This window comes from Chamaea fasciata, unplaced genomic scaffold (genome assembly GCF_029207755.1).
Source record: "Chamaea fasciata isolate MVZ Bird 193981 ecotype frontalis unplaced genomic scaffold, bChaFas1.0.hap1 SCAF_12, whole genome shotgun sequence".
Lineage (NCBI taxonomy): Eukaryota > Metazoa > Chordata > Aves > Passeriformes > Sylviidae > Chamaea > Chamaea fasciata.
Genome location: NW_027094097.1, coordinates 9,109,193 through 9,132,320, shown reverse-complemented (window position 1 = coordinate 9,132,320; position 23,128 = coordinate 9,109,193). Strand labels below are relative to the sequence as shown.

The 23,128-nt window shown below is 45.2% G+C and overlaps 1 protein-coding gene across 6 annotated transcripts in view; it reads right to left on the bottom strand.

Annotated features, from left to right (window-relative positions):
- Positions 1 to 23,128, bottom strand: part of WDR59 (WD repeat domain 59) — a 49,003-nt gene that overhangs the window by 9,304 nt on the left and 16,571 nt on the right. For 5 of the 6 annotated variants that reach the window (XM_066194420.1, XM_066194424.1, XM_066194422.1 and 2 more), the window contains 10 exons: positions 22,825 to 22,981; positions 21,060 to 21,139; positions 18,794 to 18,926; positions 15,615 to 15,739; positions 14,589 to 14,753; positions 13,692 to 13,787; positions 12,111 to 12,267; positions 10,746 to 10,815; positions 10,328 to 10,481; positions 653 to 786 (listed from right to left, as the gene is read on the bottom strand). In XM_066194420.1, the coding sequence (XP_066050517.1) occupies positions 653 to 786; positions 10,328 to 10,481; positions 10,746 to 10,815; positions 12,111 to 12,267; positions 13,692 to 13,787; positions 14,589 to 14,753; positions 15,615 to 15,739; positions 18,794 to 18,926; positions 21,060 to 21,139; positions 22,825 to 22,981 (1,271 nt within the window). Of the gene's footprint in view, positions 1 to 652; positions 787 to 6,675; positions 6,733 to 10,327; positions 10,482 to 10,745; positions 10,816 to 12,110; positions 12,268 to 13,691; positions 13,788 to 14,588; positions 14,754 to 15,614; positions 15,740 to 18,793; positions 18,927 to 21,059; positions 21,140 to 22,824; positions 22,982 to 23,128 lie in introns of all 6 variants that reach the window. The other variant, XM_066194425.1, reaches the window with a different exon arrangement.

Here is a 23,128-nt window from a genome sequence, read left to right as displayed (position 1 = left end):
GTTAAGGACCAACCAGTATTACCAAAGCTAAGAAAGAAAGAATTCAGAAACAGAGGTTTTGTAACCATGTGATTTAGAAAGTCTGGAAAAAGGAAGCCCTTTGTTAAAATAAAACCAAAATCAACACCAACAAAAACACAAAAATGCCCACAGAACTCCATCCCTTCCATTAACCCAGAACAACTTGCAGAACAGACCTGACATGTACAACCAAGTGGGAACATATCAAATACTTCTGAAATTAAAAAGCTTTATGAGCTATTAATGGTTTCACAGAATGAAAATGTGCATTTACTGAGATTTTTAAGCCTGTCCATTTAACGTGAGATTTGAAAAGGAATTTCTACAGATAATTTCTCTCTTCAGCAGGTTACAATCTGAACCTGTAATATTTGTAGTGACGATGCTGAAGCACCACTTCAAACTCTGTTGACCACACCTCATCACAGATTTCTTCCCTCACACTTTTTGGATTTACAGGAGACAGGTCCCCTATCACAGGGATACCAAAAAAAAGCAGTGAGGCAAGAACAGAGGAAGCAGGTAGAGAAACATTCATGGATCCATGCTGACTGATGTCAGGATTAAAGCACAGCAATGCCAAAGACAGCTACTTTCATTTGGGAAAGGATGACAGCCTGCATGTACTCACATGTAGAGCTCTCCCAGCAGCTTGTGGACAGGCAGCAAGCAGGAAATATCTTGGATAATAACTTTCCCAGCAGCTTTGATAGGTCGGTTGTTGGCATCTGTCCCTTCTCGTTTGCTTTTCCACCTCCTTGATTTCTGCAGAATGAATGGCAAAGTGTTACTGGGGAAGAGGACAGTGGGCTGCTTGGGACAGGGAACAAAGTACTAGGGTCAGGAATAATGCAAGCAGCACCCAAACCTGCCTTTCAGAAGGATCTGTGTTACCCTGGAAAACATTAATGACATGCCCAGGAGAACAAGCACCTCCATCTGTAGGAAGTGAAAAGCAGGTAAAGGCAGCGAGCTCAAGGTCAAACTCACTCAAAAGTATGTTGTGAGTTTCCCTGTGAAGGCCAATAATAGAATAAATCAGCATCAGGATGCCAATCAAACCTGGGCAAGTTTGGCAGGAGGAATGTTCAATTCTCATTCACTGGGAACCCTTTGCAGACAGACCACTGCTGACTTCAGCCAGCGTCAGCAGAGACATGCTGGAGGCAGGTGCTGCTCAACCTTTGCCTCAGGGCAAGCCCACAGCTCCAGACTGTCTCTAGGTCTGCCCTCTCAGGGTGAGAACAGCCCTGTTCAGTGCCAGCACAGGGCTCCCACCTCCTGCTTTATCAACAGCTTCAAACAAACAACTGGCAGATGATAAAGCAAGGCCCAAGTTTTCCTAGCAAGGATCCCTAGCTACCATGCTCACAGCTACTTACAGCTGGCTCAGGACATAAGAGGGGGAGAAGAAAGGAGAGGAACCAACAGAAGGGAACAGAAATAAAAAGCCAAGATTCCCAAATACTCCCTGTAACAGATACAGAGGCCATCTTAACGCCAAGCTGCATAAAGCTACCTTGGCTGTGTGAAACACCGAAGAGTATTTGTCTGGTATCTTGACCTCTTCCAGCTCCTTGCTCTAGGAGGGTGAGGAGGAGCGATGAGAGGATGTTTGGCAGCACGACAGGCAGAAGGCACTGGAGCTCTACTGAAGGAAGCACTGGCTGCTACACAGGGTTCCAATGCTTTGCAATGCTGCTCTCTTATGGCGTGTTCCCTCACTGCCACACAGAGCCGACAGGCCCACACAGAAGTGCCTGGTCATGCTGAGTTAGGGAGGCTCTCCTGGGGCACTCATGCTGGGGCTTCCCACACATCTCAACAAAGCAGAACAGCCCCTCTCTCAAGGGGCCAGCAAAGCAGCCCTGTGCTTATGCTCTGCAAGGCAGACACGGCTCACACAGGCTCACACTGGCGCTACTAAAGGGCAGACTGGGATACAGGAAAGGCAGGACTCGGACCTGCAAGCAGGGTCACCTTTACTGTGGGTGTGAGGCCAGTTCTGGGATGGCTGAGTGCCAAATAGCTTTTGACCATGACCGTGCAGTCCTGGGCAGACTTATCAAACAAAGCGTCCTTAAAAAATTACTCATGACCTTAAGAAATGGCACTGCCTGCCTGGCCCAAGCTTAGGCCACTGTGCTGAGATCTTGCCATGCTGAGCATACTAGTAATATATGCCACAAGAAGCAAAAAGGATGAGCTCCTGAAGCTTTTCTGAACACTGCACAGCTGAGGATCAGAGGCTCCAGCTTGACAGTAAGTGAAGAGGGTATTTCAGCCTCAAAGGAGGCAAAAGCGGTTTTTTCCAGGGATGCTCATGTTACACAGCATCACCATTCCCCTGATCTTCCACCACTCCCCTGAGTAAAGAGGAGCAGAGCTTGCATGATGCCCAACATTCAGAGGGGTGAAACACTGGTAGAAACAGGTCTGTCAGCATCCAGTGCTCTGGAAAAGCTGACTGACTAGTTCTCTGCCACATCTCTTCAAATCCTAATTCATCTGAGAGCAATCTACCTGCAGTACTTATCTGTCCCCTGAAGCCGAAAAGCACTATGCAATGGAAGGTGGCTAGAATGGGGTCAGGTGGGAGACCCATCTCTCTTCAGTCCATCAGTTCCTAATCAAGGCACAGTCAGGATCAGCTCTGCCTCTCTTGACGTTGGGCAGGCTAATCCTGTTTTGATAACACCTAAAAGTTTAGCTGCCCCTTCCCATGCTGAAGGATGTGGGCTGTATTATAACAAGGTTCCCAAGTAAGAGTGACACCTGTACCTCACTCCTTCTCAGGGCAGCACATGCTGTCTCCCAGATGCGGCGAGGAGCTGCTGATGCTACCAAAATCAGTATATGAGTGAAGCTTGGGAGCCCCAGCACAATGACACACCAGGAGGAAAGACCTCAGGCACTGTCCTGGAAGGGCTACCAGGCTTCTCACAGCAAAAACTGGTATTTGTGCTGTGTCTGAGCAGGTGTTTGAGCCCAGGGCTTGCAGACACAGAACCACATTCTGCAGGGCTATCAACAAAAGCTTCTAGAGCCTTGCAGGTAATTTGTCACCTCCTGACCATCTGTAAGCCAGCTGCCCCCAGGACTCACAGTCGATGGAGAGCTCCCTCTGCCCAGTTCTTTGGAAACAGATTCAACCTGCTCCTGCCCTGCAAGAGCAGACTGAAGAAGCCTCGCAACAGGCATTTCAAGACTAGAAACATGGACAAAACACATAATTTTCCACAGGCAATTGGGTCTTTGTTTTTTTTTTTCTTTTTTTGAGGAGAATGACAACAAATGAAGATGAGAATGAAAAAGAGTTCTCATGAATGGTTTCCACTGCTTGCTTTTAGCATATCACCAGACAAATGGAAACACTAAATGTATAAGAACGTGCTGAAGACTTGGACTCAAACCAAAATTGTCCTGTTTTCTTCCTTTTAACTCTGCTTATTTACTGGCAAAAAAGGAAACCCTAATTCTTTACTGGTGCGGCTCCAGGAGTAGAATTAGTTGATGGCCACAGGCTCTGCCTGTGCTACACTTCCATGCCCACCACTTCCAGCCCCTAAAGGTGTGACAGAAAAAAATCATAAAGCTACATGTAGAGTCACCATTTAAAAAGTCTGGGTTTTTTGCAATTCAGGTTTACCTCAGCCACAGCAAGTAAGAGTCGGAAAACCCCCCACAATCAGAAGTATAGGAACCCTCAGAGATGGGGTAAAGTTCATCACCATTGACAGCTGAGGTTATACTTTGAATCCAATAATTGCTGGTGTTAATTACAGGAGTAGCTCTCCACCAGGCGGCATTTGAGCGCTTTTAACAGGGATTACCAGAGACAAAGAAAGCTTTAGGTTGGGTTTGTCTGGCCAAGGTCCACCTCCCTCCCTTTCCACCTTTTCTCCCAGGAGGAGCTCCCACTATGGTGCAACCAAAAGGTGTCACCAAGGCTCAGGGGCATTACAGTAGAGCAGAAAACATATCTTCCTAGAGGCTGGAGCACAGGTCAGGATAGGGAGCAGGGAACATAACAGTTGGAGCTGAAGCAGAAATCAACATGCACCAAACTAGCTGCTGGCAGCTGAAGGACAAAGGCACAGGTCTTCTGCTCTGCCCACGACATTTCTAGCTCTTTCTGAAGCCTAGAATCCATTCCAAAGAGAACTGCATCTACCCAGCTGCTCCTCAGTTTAATGAGAGGAAGATACGAAAGAAAATAGCTCCAGTGATAAGTAAATTAAGACTCATCAGTTCCTCAGAGCACGAGAAGGAAAGAAACCAAAGCATTTATGACAATCATGGGGTTGGAGGTGACAGCAGGGAACAGCACTGAATAATGACTAAAAAAGCCAGCCTGCACCTGCACTACTATACCCAAGGCTGCAATTTGCTGCAATCTGAGGTGATAACGATGGCAGTAAATGGGTTACATGTAGAAACAGATAGCCCAAGAATAAGCCACCAACTGCTTTGTAGCAACCACCATCATCACTGCATACTCAGCAGCAGGAGTTGCAAAATGCTGCCCAGCTTGGAAAGGATGCTGAACACTTGGGTGTGTGTGCCTTTGGATCCTGCTGAGGCAAGCAGTGCTTTAAGTAGGATCCTGAAATGTAAAGTGCCTGTTTCACATCAGCATATGCAAAATTTCAGGGTTTATTGTATAAACTGGCGTTAGTAGGGAAAAGGTAAAGGTCGTGAACAGAAGAGAACAGACTCAATGCCAAGGAATTAAGCAGCAATAAGACATGTACAAAATAGCTAAACCTGCTCAAGTCAGTTCAAGCTTCTTCTCATATTTATTTTTTTAAAATAAAAAGCAAAAATTGCTTCCTCCCTGTAGAATGCTATGCTCCTTTATTCTGATCAACTGCCTTCAGATGAACTCCCCCATGTGGTTCATGGAGCACTGCCTGAATTTTCTCTTCAAAATAGTCAACATTTACTATTTCCAGCATCTCTCACAGTATCAGGCACCTGCCACAAAGGCGCCAAAATATCCAAGGCCCTTTTGAATCAAGTGCCCCAGAGCAGGAATACTTCTTTATAGCTTCCCTCAATCAATAGCTGGCACCTGCCCTGAAGCATGGGCACTTCATGGGAGGAGGCCAGAAAGAAAGAGGAGTTATTGCTTCCTCAAACACCTTGAGCAATGCTGAGCTCTTCTCCCAGAAGGAAGGCACGTGATTTGCACTGATAACCTATACCTCTCCTTGTGTATGCCCGTGTCTTCACCTTAGGCACTGCTGCCCTCTTTAGAGAGTCAGTTTAGCCTCTTCCAAATGTTATCCTCAAATACAATCAATCCTTCAAGGCTTGGACTAACCCCTGTATCCCTTTTAAATATACGCTACAGAAAATTATAACTTTATCACATCACTACTTGCTCTTCCTTCCAGGACAGTGGTAAAAGAATGAAACTGTGGCCTTTGTGCTGCAATTTACCACAGAAGCTGACAAGTTCATTGCCTGATTTTCTGTCTTTCAGTTTGCTCCTGATTCAAGACAGAACTTAATTTTTTGCCTCTGCTGCTCACATATCTTTGCCTCTGCTGCTCACAAGGCTCTTTGCAAAAAGCCTTGATGGAGTCAAGTAAATTACTTCTGGCTTCTTTCACCTATTATTTACTAGTACAGTCTTAGAACTGTTGTAATTTGTAATTTGATCCTATTATACCAAGTTAAATTAGGTGTTACAGGATTCTATTTTATTCCCTGCTGTCTTATGAAGAGATAGCATGAAGGACAGCAGCTGTGAAAAAACAGTTGTTCGTGCAGACATTAAGACAAACAGACTTAAAGAGATCATCTTTAAATTGAAATGGAGTTTTCTGAGATTTTTCTATGCTCGGAAGATGAGTGATGAAATAGTAATTGCCCACATGTACAGCACAGATTGAGCAATCTTGATATCATCAAGATATTTATGAATGATGTTGGAGTTTGAGGGACACGTGGACCTGACTATCAGAAAAGAACTGTCAAAGCAGATTTGGCAGGGCAGGTGCCAGGCAGAGGGAGTACCTGCCAGGGTAGCTGAAGTGCAACCACTCTAAATGAATGCAGGGTGATGCAATTCCAAGGGTTGGGAGAAGATCACAAGTTAAGAAGAAATTGTATTTTCTGATCCAGGAAGTAAGACTGTGTGATGGATTGCACTGAGAAGTGGAAGTTCATTTTAATGACACGACAGATTGTTGTCAGAAACTCAACCAGTTTGCTTCTTCCACAGCTATTTAGTGATCTTCCCTCCCTCTCCAGCAAGGCTTTATCTTTCCAGAAATTATGTGCTCTAATGTCAGTCTCATCAGTTGGTTGATGATGTAATAATCACTCAGCTCCTGTACAGTGCACTCTGTTTCTTAGAGGTTGATCTTTTCTTACACTTCAGATTACCCCTTGGCATCCCTTCCTGACCACAAGGCCAGCTAAAACAGCCATCCTGTAGGTCAGTAATTGCACCCTGCAAACTACTGTCTGCTCCTGCCCACTGACACGAGCATCTGCTCTTGTGAAGCCCTAGGCCCTGAGTGGAGTGCATGTCCCCCAGCTCTGTGCAGGTTACTCCAAGGCAGGCAGGTGGCATTTTATTCTTGGGCCCTTGGGCAGAAGACAGGGTCATATCAAGGACAGTATTAGCACAGCACACAGTACCGGGAAGTCGTTAATTGCTTGTATGGACCAACGTCGCCGGGCAGAGCGAGGAGACATCTGTACGCGAAAACATTATACCCAGGAAAAGGGAAGAAAGACACCAAGAAAATTAAAGACAAAGGTAAATAAACTGAAATGAAAAGTGCCCTGAACCAGCAGAGTAAAAGATACTATTCCAAATGATTCTGGTACACAGCAAACAGTTGCAAACCATGATCCCCACTTTCATCCTCACACAATTGTACTACACAGCATTACCTATGGCTCTGGCAGAGCAAGGGCTGCTGTGTCTGTGCCCAACACCAGCCTCTATGGAAGACTTTGGCAAACACAAATCTGAATAAAGTCTTCCATATGGAGCTGTATTACTGCAAGAAGCACTGAACTGCTTCGTGTGACCTTGTTTGTATCATGAATTGAGCAGAGGACAACACCCAAGTGCCCCACATGCCTAAACTCCAAAGTTTTACTCCTCTTGCCTGAAGAGGAAGGCAGCTAAGTGTAAACTGCACCATTTTTAACACAGCTGTCCAGTGCCATGGCACAGATATCTGCAGGAAGATAAAAAGACACTCCTGCTTACTCAGATTCCCTTTAACATCCAGCATCCTCCAGAACTTCATTCACTGGGACCCGGTGTAACTGTTCACTTTCATTTTAAATGATAAAAACCATATGTCAGGATGTTAGAAGGGATGTAGAGACACTGCTACTTGGCAGGGCCATGTGGGTATTGTCACAATGGGTTGAGAAACTCATTCAGACAGAGTGAGCAATCAAATTCACTGATTGTGCCAAATAGCTCCAAAGTAGGCTTTCATTAGGAACCTGAAGATATTTCAGTAGGTACTCAACACAGTATTATAGCAACAACAAATGGAATCTTTCAAAGCACATTACTGTACACTCACTTGACAAAAAGTTTTGTGTACAGATCTGTAACAGTCATCACAATAAAAAGGAATATTTGGATGAGGTACAATGTATTTTGCATTTGTTTTCAGCTGATGATAGATAGTCAGAACCATCAACCATGCCTTCAACCTGTACATCCCCCTTGCATCCCACTGCTGGGAGAGCCCTCCAGCCAGGAAGCCAAAACTGGCTGCAGGGCCCCATGGATAGAGAGAGGAGAAGGCTGCAGCTCTGTGCTGCAGGTTCCTCCAGACGGCTCACAGAGAAGGAGAAAAGGGTTAGTTAAAGGAAATTCAGTATAGTGGAAAAGCAGCCAAACTAAGCTCAGTCACCCCACCAGTTCCCCGATGGGAAGCATAAGGACACCATTGTCACCATCCCCAAGCACAGCAAGGCTGAGCTGTCCCCAGGTCTCCACTGGCACGACCCTCCAACTGCAGGGGAAAAAAAGAACTCCATGGCACCTTCTTTAAGGGACACGCAGGTTCAAAACACTGACGGCATTGCCACGGTACAGATAAAGCTCCTCCTTTCTGCTGACTACTGCTCTTCAGTGGGGTTCTTTGGAGGAGTGAAAAAGAGGGAGGAAGAAAGGAGGAGTGTGCATATGTGAATAAAAAGTGAGAAAGATATATATATATATAAATATGTGTGAGTGTGTGTATATATACATATTTAAATAAGCACAGAAAGGCTCAGTGCCAGATTTAGTTTCATTTTGGCTTACTAAGGAGCTCACTGCTGGAATCAGCAGCTCCCCTGCCTTTATGAGAACATGACATCTTTCCTGTCTAGCAATGGGCAAATTCTATTTGTTTGCTAACGGTAGTGGATGCCAGTGGTTGCTACACTGGATTTATATACTTGGTTATGGCTGATAAATTCAGTTTTGGGGATGAAGTTGTCTGATATCACAGTTTGATGCACAAAATTTCAACTTATATTTAATACAAACATAAAATTTAAGCTTCAAAGCAAGGAGTGAACTAAACTCAGAGTCTGGGCTTTTTAAAACCGTCACAATGAAATAACAAAAATATGTAGCATTGATCTAACAGAGGCCATGACATCAACTCCTGAAAAATCAGAAAACCTCTGCTGAAGGGAAATACAGGGTTTTTGAGGGTTTTTTTAACAGTATTTCATCTGCAAGAACATTTGAACCAGCTCCCTGCCAGAGTTCTTACATTTATTCCAGCATGCAAGGAGATAGCTCGGCAGGGGAAGGGGAACACAGGAATTTCCCTTGGCTTTCAGCAGACATGGCTGCACACATGCTTTGTTCTCTTGAATTCTTTCACCCTGTGACAAAAATCTTGTTGCCATCAATACAAGGGCTGGGGAGACAGGTCACATGAAATTGCACCAAGCTGGTTCCACATGTTATTTTTAGCCTTGTCTGTCATCTTAGAGAGGCTGTGTGTCAGAGACAAGCCTGCTGCAGAGGACAGAGGTAGCTCTTTAAATAAACGCTCCTACAAAGACTAGGACAGGCTGTAATTCTTGTACCAGGCAGCACCATTTTCTCTTTTCATCAAAAAAAAAAAAAAAAGGTTTCTGTGGGGAAAAAAAACCAGGATGGGGACTCAGAGTCTTCTGGGGTCTGTATGGGAGCAGAACTTGCACTGGGGACAGGGGCTCTACCCACAGCTGGGAGGTGTAATGATGTCATGTAAGCAGGGCACAGTCCCATAGACAGGGTTGGCAGTCATGCCCAGCACCACCAGAAAAACAAGACTCCTCTCGGTGCCCAGGAAGGATGGGTGTTCAAGGCTTTGACTTCCTCTGCTCCTGGGACACAAGTTCCCAAACTCTTCTGCCAGCAGAGTGCAGAGAGCTTTTGGCTTTCTCTGAGTTACCTGGAAGCTCTTCACTGCTGCAACATATTCATGTCCTCTACATGGACAGTGAACAAACTACCCAAATGTCCCAAATTCTGAGGCTCCCAGTGGAAGCTTACTGCATTTTTGCAAGCCACTTCACCCCCTGCTGAAGCACAGTTTGTTTCTAACAATCTGCTCAGCCTATTGCTCCCACAGCATCTACTCCAGGCACATCAGGCCCTCACAGCTGCTTTACAACTACCCTGTGGCCACCCTACAATTACAACAGGTCTTCCTCACCCACCATGTCCCAGAAGGAAACAATCCCACTCTTCTCCAAAGTCTTGTAAACAGAAACAACAGCAAAACCTGCACCTAAATCAGAATTATATAGATTGGAAGATCTTCAAAGAATCATGCCGAAATCATTTGTTTTTTAAAAAAAAAGGTTCAAAGGGGCACATATCCCTGAAAGAGACACCTGAAATAGAAATAACCAACCACATCCCATAGTCCAGGAGAGGCTGGCAGTAAGCTGCAGAGTCACAACCCCTTGCAGTTATATATATCAGGGAGTACCCAGAACAGCAAGAGCTGCCTACATGTACTTATCTGAAGACTACAACTTGTTAAGGGGTGAGATTTTAACCCCACATAATGGAAAAGGAGACAGTGTAATGCACTGAAGGGAACTGTGATGGTCAGCATACAGAACATCAAAATAAGCAGGTCAATGCTAGAGAGGATCAGTAAAGAAGTTACTAATAAGAGATAAATCCATTTGACAGAGCTGCCTGTAAAAAAAAGTCTTTTTGAGAGGAATATAAAGCTTCTGTTACCAGCAATGCTAAATGAAAGGAAAATAGATCATGAAAGCTGAGGTGTTGGGAGTAGTGTTTCGGTCTGGTACTTACCCTTTCTTTGTAGTAGAAGGAGCTAATGGAGACCTGCTCCTTCTCACTGCGTGTTGGGCTCCCACTGTACAAACGCAGGTTGCCCGGAGTCTCCGTGCGGATCTTCATTGGAGTAATGAGGCCACTGTGGTACGCTGATAAAGCCGACAGAGACCTGGAAAAAAGGGAATACACTTTCAGGGCTTTTCCCACCAAAACGTCCTGCAGGCTCACACTGACATCTCCATTAACCCCAGCTGCCAGCAGTAATGTGACACTGTCTCGAAAGAAGTCTCCGCTGAGGCCCCGTGGTGTAAAGGGCCCAGGTTCTCTGCACTGAGGGCACAGCTAACACCAGAGGGGACTGCCTCCAGTGTAGGACCTGGTATGTTCCTGCCCATGACAGCAGCACACCTCAAACACCACACAGGGCACTCACCTGGGCGTGGGCTCCATTGGGGACACGGCACGGTGCATGGTCATGGGTCTCGTGAAATACACCAGGTACCCTGAAGAGACAGGACATGGCATAAAGATCATGCAGCAAGGACTAGATTACTCAGGGGTGGTTCAACTTACATGACCAGATTTCCCTGTGTTTAAGAGGCAAGGGGCTGCGTTCTTATCCACTACCCTTAGTGATCGTAAACTAAAAGCAGACCACCGTGTTCTCTCAACCCAAATCGACTCCCTGGACACCCACTATAAAGCATAGGATTTTTGAGATGTTTCTCTCAAAAGCACAATTTCAAGTGGCTTATAGCTGTTAGAGGAAAGACAGGAAAAGAAAATGAGCAAATGCATGCTCATGTTTTACCTCTCCACCAGAACTTGGCAAGGACTGTTACTTCAGAGGTGAGTGAGGAGATGTTAGGAAATGCAGAGAAACCACTGCAGTTTGTACAACTCTCTTCTTCAACAGGAGAGCCTCAGACATCTGAAGCCAACTCCAAAGCATTCTCTCACAAGCCTTACCCCATATGTTAGCCTCTCAAGTGTCTTCAGCCACCCACTGTTGCAAGAATTTCAGGACTTAGCAGGTTTCACTGAGCCTATTCAATGCAGTATTATTCTGTTTTACTTTTGCTTGGGAATTTGGAGAGGCCTGTATGGAAAGCAGTTTTCAGAATGTGCTCACACTGGGATGCAGTCAGGTCCAGAGAAGGCATGTGTGCATCTGAAACAGCTCAGTGAAACTTAACAGCTCTTGCTCAGATCTTAACCTGATTTTTAATGATCTTTACCTTCTATGCGCTCTCCTGAAAACTTGGATGTGATTGTACCCCATCTCCCATTTAGGAGAAGTTTCTTAATGACCTTGGGAAAGCTACTTTAGACAAATCAAAGGGTGTAGAATGAGAAAAGAGTGGTTAGTAATATGAATATGGTTTCAGCAAGGGGTAAGTTCAACCCCAAATTACAGGAATTCTGTGAAGACTGAGTGCCAGAATACACCCAGTAATGTGATGCTAGTAGGAGAGAACTAGGCAAGGAAAACAGCTATTCCCAGTGTTCTATAAAAAGAGACCTGTCAATGCCTCTGGCATGTGACAAGCCAAAGGTTATCTCTTCAGCTAGCCCTGCATTTCCAAATCCTAAAGCCCCACATGCAACCCCAACTGCGAACAGTTACTAACTAGTCTCTTCTCTAAATTTACAACAATATCACCACTTTAACACCATTCCTTACTCCTGGCACGGCAGTGACCAAAGCCTCATCATATTCAGAGGCAAGTGATCCCCAAGACATCTAAAAGGACCTTTTCCCAGGTACCTATTTTAATGTATCAGTGACAGGGCTGACCTGCACCACAGAACCTGGCTCCAGAGGTCCGTGGAAATGGGATGTTAGAGTCCTGGTAGGAGCCATAGGCATTGGAGACCCGGGCAAACGTGGGCAAGGGGGGTGTTACGGAGTTGGACAGAGCGTAGGGATTGCTGGATGTGCTGTCCTCTTGGTTCTGAAACAGAAGTTACCCAAGGTCACACACACTCCTGCTGCCACAAGAGAGAAATCCAGCCAGAGCATCAGACATGGCAGTGCCAAGCAGCCTCACAGGAGGTGCTCATCCTTCGAGCCACAACAGACCAAGCTCAGAGCACAGTTACTGCTTCAACTGCAAAGGCACTTGCAGGCACATTTGCCTTTGAGGAAAAAGCTTCTCTGGCTGCTTGTCCAGAGACTTCACTCCCACCATAACCATGTTGAAATGCAGAGCTTAACTTGGGGAGGAACAGGAAGAAGCTGTACAGAAAATCTGACCTTCAGGCTCTGGATATGACTCTCAAGACAGCAAGTTCAGCTGAACATGATACCTCTATTATGCATAAAATCTCCTTGAGTGGGAATACCACACAACTGTGGGGTGTCGAATGCAGGTTTGGAGTCTTCAAGTGAGGAAGGCAGGTGGTGTGAATTACTGGGGGACCTCAGGACTACTCACAGGCATTTTGTTGGATAAAGAATACTACCATTTTGGTCTAAAGGGATTATTTGAAAGCAGTGGTGCCTCGAGTCATCAGATTTCCACACAGCAGAGAAAGTTCCCACTCTTACAATGTTACTGCTAAAACCAAGCAGAATTAAGCCTTCACGTGTAAAAAAAAAAAAAAAAAAACCAAAAAAACAACCAAAACCCAGCCCTTTGTTTGTGATGAATAAACAGAACCTCTCAGAAAAGAAACCTGAGGAGACTCTCCAACCTTTTCCTGAATGCTAAAAACACCCACTCCAGTACACTTCACCCACACAAAGACCTAATACCTGACACTGGGATGCTGAGTAGGTATCACAGATCTCTCAGCTAAGAGCAAAGTGTGACTTGGATTTATCTGCAGTATCATCCCTACAAAACCTCAGCAGAAGGCTGCAGAAAAAACCCAGATTTTCACAGTTTGGGTTTTTTTTCAGGGAAGAAAACAAAAACCCTAGAATAGGACTAGCAGGATCTTTGACTAAAACTGAGGAGGTAAAGACATCTGCCACTGCCTTTCAGACAAGAATGAATCCATCAACAACCTGAGGCCTCTTATCTTCTCTCACAGATGATAACCATGTCCTGGTAGTCGGTGAAATATATGCTGAGCTGGGAAGCTACCATGCACCACTAAAATTCTCCAATCTCCACTCACTCCTGCTAACCTGGATATCAGAGTTCCCCAAAGCAGCAAACCTTCAGGGCCTAATTTGTGGAAAACAAAACACATCTAATCATCCGCCCATCTCTCTTCAACATTAACCAGAAGTGCTCACACAAATGTAATGGCCAGTCACGGGGGTCTATTTACACATCTAATGAGGCCAGACTCTCGCTGCAGAGTCAAAAGTGTGGGACATGAGAAAAGACAACAAACTAGGGCAGAGAGCCCACGCAGTTCTCCATACCACGACAGACTCCAGCCAGGAGACCAGCTGACGCAGGCAAGGCTCCAGGCAGCTCTGGTTCCGCTTCACTTTCTGCAGGGAAGTGTCTTTCAGTATCTGGAACACGTACAAGATGCATTTTGAATCATGGTTTCCTCCACACTTTGTCCACATCCTTTTTGTCTGCAGAGCAGCTTGGATGCCAGGACCTGAACAGGTCAAAGACATCCCCTAACGTCCACTGGAGCCACTGGTGTGCTGTCTGCTCTGAGGAATGGCTGTGTGCTTTGATCAGAGCACTGAGGTTCACCTAGCAGCACACTGAGCCAGGATTCAGGCTTCAATATTACTGAATATTACTGCAGTCCATATGTTTCATACCAGTTTGTGGCAAACTGGATCAGGTTTTTTTCAGGAAGAAACCCAAACTTATCCATCAATGTGTTGGTGGGGAAAGGAGTTCATTAGTAATAGGATTTGCTACACCAGATGATCAAACACCCGGTCTGAATTAGCAGGGCCTGTGTAAAAAAGTCCCCTAATTTTTAAAGCAGCTTGTGTAGTAGAGCAGGAAGCAACATCCCAGCTCAAAAATAGTACCATTCTGCAGCTGGATGCTTAGCTGGTCATTTTGTCTATTATTGGGTTGAGGGCAACTGCATGAGAAGGATGTTAGGGATCCTCAGGCAATACACATTACACTGGAACACAGAAGCAATGAAGATGCAGTGGAAAAAGGCAAATACTAGGCTGCAGCATCAACAAAAACCTCACCCTATGGGCTTCACAATTTATCAGTTCAACATGACCTGTGGTATGTCCTCAGCAAGGTCGGATGTTTGGTTATGTCTCAAAAATCCAGACCTCACATATCCATCATTTGTAGATTCATAAAGACACTCTATACTCCTCACACACCTTCAGCAGCTTTGCCTTCATGGAAGCTGTGATGGAGGTTGGGTTGATGAACTGGAAGGACGGTGCAGCGTTATTGGGATACTGGACAGGGAACATCACCAGCATCCTGACTCTGTGGTTGCCGCAGTGCACCGACACCGTACAGCTGCGACTCACCGCATCCATCTGTGAGGAAAAGCAATTGCTCTCTAGTTAGATCTCCCAGGACTTTTACACTTAGAGTGGCTTAAATTCATGCTGAGGGAATGGTTCCTCTGCACATAAGATGAAGTCCTGCTGTTCTCAAGGGCAGGGAACACAGTGACAGCAAAAAGCCCCAGGCAGATGGGGACAGGCTCAGCTCACATTCCAGCATCCCAGCATCTGGAGACTGTGGCCAGCCCAGGTAGAACCAAGGAGGGGGCTCTGATCCCAACAGCCACTGCACCCCAGCCCACTTCACCTGGCCATGGAGAGCTCCAGGCCCAGTGCAGCAGCAACAGGCACCTTCTAAGATCCTGCACGACTGTCTCAGAAAACTACATCAGAAACAAGCCATGAGTTCTGAAACCACAGGGGTGGGGAAAGGAGACAGGCAGCAGCCTTGAGCCTCCCAGCCCAGCTCAGTGCTGTGCCTCCAGCCAGCTTCCACGCACAGAAGAGTTTGGAGTGCAAGGGAGAGAGCAAAACTGAGGGACAGAGTTCAAGACAGGGAGGGCTCAGCAGATGGGATTCAGAACCAGTTGAAATGAGATCAACTGCATGGAACAAGTCACCTTCCACTCCACAGTCTAGGCAGAGAAGAAAACACTATCCAGCCTTCTCCAGATCAGCCAGTGTACTTACTGTGCTGAAACATTTCTCTCACACAGTGTCTGGGATTATCCTCTTTCCTACTACCTCTGGCCAGGAGGATCCTGACAGCTCAAAATAAAACCTGTTTACAGACAGCAGTCACTGCAGCAAAGAAGGCTCGCCTCTAAAGGCTCCATTAAACCAGCCTGCCCACATCCTCTCCTAACAAGCCAGCAAAAGGAAACTCTGTACCTCCACATTGACATTTCGGATCTGCACATTGATCAGTGAAAACTCCTGCTGCAGTGTTTGAGGCAGCCCCAGTTGGTCCGTTTTCTTTCCCACCAGGGGGTCATTCAGGAAATCTTCTTTTAAGGCTGACAGGAAAGATGAAAAACAAGTTAAGACAAGCTATAACAGGCAGAGTTTTTCACATGATGTCAGGAGGCAGCCGAGAGAGCAGGTTTTCCTCTGCTCTTCTGACATGTGGAGGTATGAGTTTTACCTGGCAAAGACCTGTAAGCTGGAGGGTCTCAGCTGTTGTTTGGAGGCAAGTTTCTGACCCTTCTCTTCCAAAAACCAAAGCTGTCTGCACACAGGGTTCCCAGGAAGGTTACAGAACCTGCCTGTACTTTGTACAGTCCTAAATGGTCCTTCTCTTCTCATGTGAAATCCTTTTTCCATCCTACACAGTGCTGCCAGAGTCACGATCGGCTGAACTGGAGCATCTCAGTTCAGCAGGAAAAAACTGCAGCCCTAGCACTCCCCAGGAGGAGCTCTGGTCTTTGGGACTAACACCTCATCATTCCTGACTTTCAGGGAAAGCTTCCAAAGCACAACAATGCTGTGGGAGAGAGCAGGGAGTATTTCTGGTCCTAATAGAAGCTTAATTCATTTGCAGCACCCATTTAAATTTAATGTTGCAAAGCACTCTAGTGCTTTAACAGCCCTTAAAGACTCATCAAAATACTGGGTCTAACTCTCCAGTTCCAGCAGTTTTTAGGAGGACAATAACCCCTGAAGGCCAGAACACATTTAAACAGCCAGGCAAGTGCTGCAGGACACAAAGAAATAAGTTTAAGATAGCAAACTTCACTGAGTTTCAGAAGAATTGGTCTCTGACTGTGGTTGTGCCTGGCTTTTGCCTTGTTCCTTGCTGTGTACCTCCATAAGGGCATTTTATTGTGGCATCACTTCTTAAGAAGGCCAAATATATTTTTTGATGATGGTTTCAAGGAAAGAAGGGAAGTCCTGATTTTTCTGCTGTCATTCTCACACTTGCAATATCACATTGCACAGACGATTTCCAGCAAAAACAAATGAAAAGAAATGCAAGAAGTTGATCTTTTACAGACATTTGCCTAGAAGTTACTGACATTGCTGCAGGGACAAATATCTGGTATTACCACTACCCAATGGATTGCTGGATTTGGATAGGTAGGATGCTTAGCCAATCATTCTTGTTTGCAATTCTATTACAGCGCTTAGATATATTCCAGAAAAGGGAGCTGAAAAGGAGATTAAAGGAAGATCAGTGGCTCTCAGGGAAGATAATTATTTCTAGCTCAAGACACCATATAGATTACTGAAAAGCCATCTCTGAGGTTCCCAGTATGGGTAGTACCCTCCCTTTGTCTTCTCCTCCCATTCCCTTCCAATTAGTTTTTAATCCTCCAAAGCCACGTATTTGAACAGATTCCTAAAGCTCCTCTATAAGCAGCAGCGAGAGCTGTGCAGTGAAGGCACAGCTGGGGGCTCTCTCATTCACCTGCAGAGTGCTGATCTCTTCAAAAGATCCCCCAAAGTGCTTTACTAATAAAACATGGAGGCTCTGTCTGCAGCTGAAATGCAGTCACCCCCAGGGTGAAACATCAACAGTCCACAATAGCTTCTTGGCTAGAAAGAACTGAAATTCCTACCTAGGGATTTGCTTGTGCATTAATCCTACAGTTGTGTTATTTGCAGCAAAATCTGCCCTGCTACAGAAAAGCTACGTTCATTCCCTTTGGCCACAAGGAAAACCATAACAGCTTGAACCAAAGAAGAAACCACATGGAAACCAGACCCACACAGAAACCACATGGGATGCTTGGATGTGCCTCATCAGGGACAGTGGAAGAGTGAACTCTCTCCTGTGAAAAAAAGAAAGGTCAGGCAACCAGAATGAGAATGCTCCCAGCTGAAGCAAGAGAGGTTGTGCTGCCCCAGAAGTACTGCTCATGGAGAGCACAGGTATCTGGGGCTTTTTCTATCATCTTATAAAACCCTAACATAGACAGAAGCTCTGATGGCATTCAGAAACTTGTTCTGTTGCCACACAGGACAGGAGGCAGAAAGGAACTTCACTGGCAATTGCTGAGCAAGGAAACTTCCAGTTAGGAAGAGATGCTTCAACTAAGGGACCTCACAACTGCTCCTTTATTCAAAGGATGGACATTAGACCACTTTCTCCCCGTCTCTGCAGTTTATTGGCAAGCCAAAGGGAGAATTAAATTGCTTCCCCATAAACGCACCACATGGGGATCCACTGTGGCACAGCTACAACACTGAAAGGAGCTGTGAATTTAAAACCAAACTGACACGATGGCATTGGTGCACCCAATTTTCCCTCAGTGTAGCTGTAGAAATCCCTTTAGATACCTTTTTTTCCATGCACATCAGCATGTGATGCTATAACCTCTTCTTCTTGTACTTACACTGTTCAAACTAACCCTGAATGTTTAACCTGGCCAGAGCCTTAACCACACAAATCCTCCTTCATGTTCCTTGCATGCCTTCTTTTCTGTAGGGACAAACAAACACTTTCTGTCAAAGTGTCTCCCACCCACCCCTCAGTATCTCAGAAGCCAGGGATACTATCCCTCCCCCTATACTCTGCCAGCCTTTAGCCACCTCTCATCAATACATGACCAAAAATTCATGTCCTGTCTCCGTATCTACTTCTGGTGAAGACACCAGCAAACACCTCCTTCTTAAATCAGTTCACACAGTGACCCCAGCAGAAGAGTTTAAGTACCAGGTGTAATACAAGCAGCTTGTGTCAAAGTGCCTTACTCACACAGTTCTTCTTCTATGGGCTCATCTCTCATCTTAAACTAATCTATCTTCTTAAAAGGCAGAACTTACTTTCTGATTGCCTTACTTTTGGCAACAAGCCACAACTACAACCTAAAGAGCATGCAATTAAATGAAAATCATGACAAGGAAGAGCTTCATTTTACAGCTAGAATCATTGTGTTAGAAGAGAAAAAACTTGGGAGGACCATCCTGAGGAACCCCTAATGTTTTTCCTCCTCCCTGATGAGGAATCCATTAACCTTTGAAACAGCAGAACGTTCTGCTTTGCCTATGTTTTCTTATGCTAAAATTTATCTTCTTCCCAACACAAAGATGCTGGTGCTTGAGGTTCCACAAGCCATCACTTCTCTCACCTTCCTCATCCCCATGTCCAGAGTTATGCTGAGGCTCCACGTCCTGGGGGTGAAGGGTCTTGTCTGGCTCTGGCAGATGAGAAATCCCATCAATGAGGTCCTCAACTCCATCCAGGATATCATTAGCACAGAGCTGAAAAGAACAAACACACCCACATGCTGCACAACAGAATCCAAGTTGTGGGAAGAGCCACCACTAAACAACTCACTTCTCCAGACAGATGGATTTGCAAGGTAGGTCTATCCACGCAACAGTCATGACTAGGACTGCATTGTTCCTGTGACAAAGACAGGTGATCTGTCACTTTCCAGCACCCTCAACTCTGTCACCTCAGACAGCCTGGCCAAATCTCCTGCTCACTTAAAAAGCCACTTAATTGACAGGGCCAGTCTAAGAAATAGAAGTTTACCTTTAGTCAAAACTGAAACTGATATTACTTTAATTCATTGAATTAATTTGTTAAAACTTGTTTTTTAGACCAAACTTAATATAGCACACTTTTTGTATTTGATATTTACACTCCAGTAGGATCTAGAGACCCAGATACATACATGGGCCCTATTGTTCTAGGTCCTGTATCAAAATGAGACTATAAAACCCTGAATTTTAAGTTCAGCACAAGAAAATTGGGAAGATGAAGGGAAGAGAAAGGGTAACAGTGTGATGTAGCAAATAACAGCATTGGTCACCAGCAACATGCCACCATGTGCGTATTTTGATCCAGACAAAGACAAGGACAAAAGAGTGGGAGCCCGTAGAGGAAAAAGAAAGGCTCTGACATGAATGAACAATTGCTATAAAGACAGGAAAGAAATCAAATGTTCACAAATATATCGGTAGGAGTAAAGGGTCATTTTTCACAGAGAAAGTTTGTTACAGACCTGCAGGACTCCTGCAGGATCTGTGCTGGGACACATGCTTCTCAACATATTCATTAAAAACCTGGAATAGGAGGTGAATAGCGACATGACCAGGTTTGCTGATGCCACCAAGTTTTTCAGGGCAATAGCAAGTGTGGCTGACGGCAAACAATCACAGAAGGACCTTACAAGAGTAACTGTATTAAAATGAAAGATGAACTTTGGCTCCGATAAATATAAAGCAACATACATCAGGAAAAATGGCAAGCTCAAGCTGAGGGAACAAGATGTAGAAGCCAGACTAAGCTGATGATTTCATGGGATTATGGCAAACAATTTACAAACTAAACAGAGTACTGAGAATTCTTTGGAAAGAACAAAGCTCAGATCCCTATCCCCAAAGGCATATACTAGAACTGAAATAGGGTCATGGAAGGCAAAAGGACAATCAAAGTTCTAGTACAAAGGATGAATTAAATCAAGACCTTTTGACTTGAAAAGGAGGCAGGCAAGAAGAATATGATAGAGGCCTACAGAATCATCAGTAGCACAGAGAATATGGCTCATTTCATCTTCAGTGGAATTAAATTAGGTGGCAAAATAAACAAATGAGCTGGTTTTCCACACAATATGCACAATATGCAGAAAAGCCACGAAACTCCTTGTTGTTATGATGTTTATGGCAACAAAAATTTACACAGTCCCAAGAAAAAACACAAGTCTTTGGAAGTGACACGCATCAAGCTCTATCTCACAAAAAGATGCAGACTTAATGAGCCTCTAAGTTGCAAACAGCAGAAGGCTGACAGGGCATTTGAGAGAAACATCACTCTATGCCTGCCTCCTTCTTATCCCCTCCCAAGCTGAAGATGTGACAGGGCCATGTGGCCCACTGTGGCCATCTGAACCTCTGGTATGAGCCAGCACAGCTCTTCTAGTAATTGCATCAGAATCTCTAACTGCTGCAGATCCACACACCCACCCCACCCACCTCACACTTAGAGGCAACGGACACAAGGGGAGGTAGAGGAAGGCACAATCCCTACATTTACCTGGTACCTAAACCGCCAAGAAATAGTCTTGCAGCCACGGACGTGGCATTTTAAAGACAATGAAGGCAGTAACTGCCCTCCACCTTTTCCAAACAAACTTCTGCATTTAATGTTAAGACAACAAAGCAGCCTTGCACACCTACAGAAACTTTTTGAGACACAGGCTCAAAAAAGAAGACACAGGTCTCCATGGGGATGTTTTAGGGCTGGAGCTGAAGAGGAAAGTGAAGCAGCAGCTGGCTTCTGTGTCTGCAGCTCTATATTAGAGGAGTGACTGGGAGTGCAAGGAAGGGGAGGTGAATCCAGCATGTAAGAAAACTGGCTACAGTTCAAGAGCCAGAGCATCCACATACCCTCTGCAACTGAGAGTCAATCCGCCACATGCGCAGGGTCTGATCCCGGGACCACGTAACCAGCTGGTAATCTTTAGAGCCTAAAGAGCACAGAAACAATTAGAGACCCCACTGGAAAAGAGACTCTCTCAGCCTTGTGTTTAGAGTAAACAGATTCAAACAAGCCAGCAATCACATCCAATGGATAAGGCACTAAACTGAAAGGCAGAGCATGGCCTTTTCTGCTTCAAATTGACCTAGGTACACCAGCCTTTGTGCCCACACCAGTTACCACACCTCTAAACAGGCTGTGATTTACAAGCCAAAAGCACAAAGTACAATGAATGTGACACAACCAGGAATAAACAAGACCCACAACAACATTTATTTAAATAGAAGAAATAGTATAGTAAAAATAAATGTTTCTCAACTATAACTGTGAAGTAAAAATATCTTTTAGTTCATCAAATTTGTTTCATGAGACAGATGTTTTAAAACATTTCTCAGCAATGAGAAGGTGGTTCTGCCCTTCCTCTTCTTGCTTCTGAAGGAGCTGGATGATGCCAAGTTCAGGTTGTAAGGAAATAGATCTAACCACATACTATCTATCAACAGGCAGAGGCACACAGACCTATTTATGTCCATGTTTAGGTCTTGTGATACAGTTTTAAGTTTCCCTTGTCAAACAGCTGCTATGCTTAAGAAATTGCTGCTGCACAGCTGCTTCCTACACCCCTCTGCTGAGGCATAGGGGCTGTCTAAATACAGCACAACAGACTCTGTGGAAGGAAAATTGTGCTATCTTGGTTGCCTCCACACTGAAGTAGACTTGGAATGTTTGTGTGATTATGTTGCTTGAGACAAGCAAGATGTCCAACCCTGGGTATGTATCTCACAGGTAAGACAACCAACTGTAGCTCAAGCCTGCTACAATGTTCATTCACAAACTATCTTAGACTGTGCCTTCAGATCCTAATATAGTTCTCCATTGCTCTCTTCTTTTTGAAAGAGGAAAGTCAAGGTATGGAGAAGGAGGTGACTTAACTGAACGGTCACAGCAGCTGGTGGCAGAGGACTGGACCAACATTTTTACACAGCACTGCAAAGCTGTAGCACAAGTGACACCAAAGCCAGACATGCACATTCTGCCAGTGGCAGCTGAAGTGCTGGAAACAAAGCCGTGCTCTGTGTGGTTATGCAACCTCTGGTATGGAATCCTCTATTCTTAGCTGCTTACACTAGAAAATTTAGTCAGGACTAAATTCTAACAGCAGATTTTCTATCCCACTTTATTCCTCCCGTGCCTTGACCAGCACACAAATAAGGTGAATTTGCTGGGTCTGTGGTCTGGGATATGCTGCAGGCTGCTGATCCAGACCACGATATGAGGGGTTAACTGGTTAGCCTACAGCTCTAAGCAGGGAAAGGGTGCCTGCACTCACGCACCTATCTAATAATTTGCACAATTTATTCTGAAAAATTCATTTGAAAAGAGACTCCCATGAGAGTGGAAGCAATGACAGTCACCACTGACCCACTCAGCATTCGGCAGATTAGCTTTGTTAGGATGGAAACAAGGCAGTGCTTCTGTAGGCACTGCCATAAAACCAGTACAGAACAGCTGTAGTTTGAGGAGGGCAGTGGAGGACACAAAGGTGGGCAGGAGCTACTTCAAAGGAAAGGCAAGAGTCAAGCAGCAACAGCATTGCAGGAGCCAGGTCTACACACCCCTGGTTAGCTGACAGCCACAGTGTAGGGAAGAGAGCACATTCAACCCTGAACTCACCTTCTTTCTGCTTCCTCCACTGAAACTCCAGCACCACATCATCATGTCCCACAAAAGTGTGGACAGGCGTGTTCAGGTCAAAGACATTCCAGAGGAGGAGACTGTTTTCCCGACGGAGTTGGGGGACCATCACTGTCACCAGTCCATTGCTGAAAGGCTTAGAGAGAAACACCCTTCCAGTCAGCCAGGGAGAGTTATGTTCCCATACTGCTATTATCATACTCTCATTTTTCCCTTTTCCCAACAACACGAATGCGAAGGTTTTAAATGAGCTCAGCACAAAACAGAACCAGGCCAAAACCTG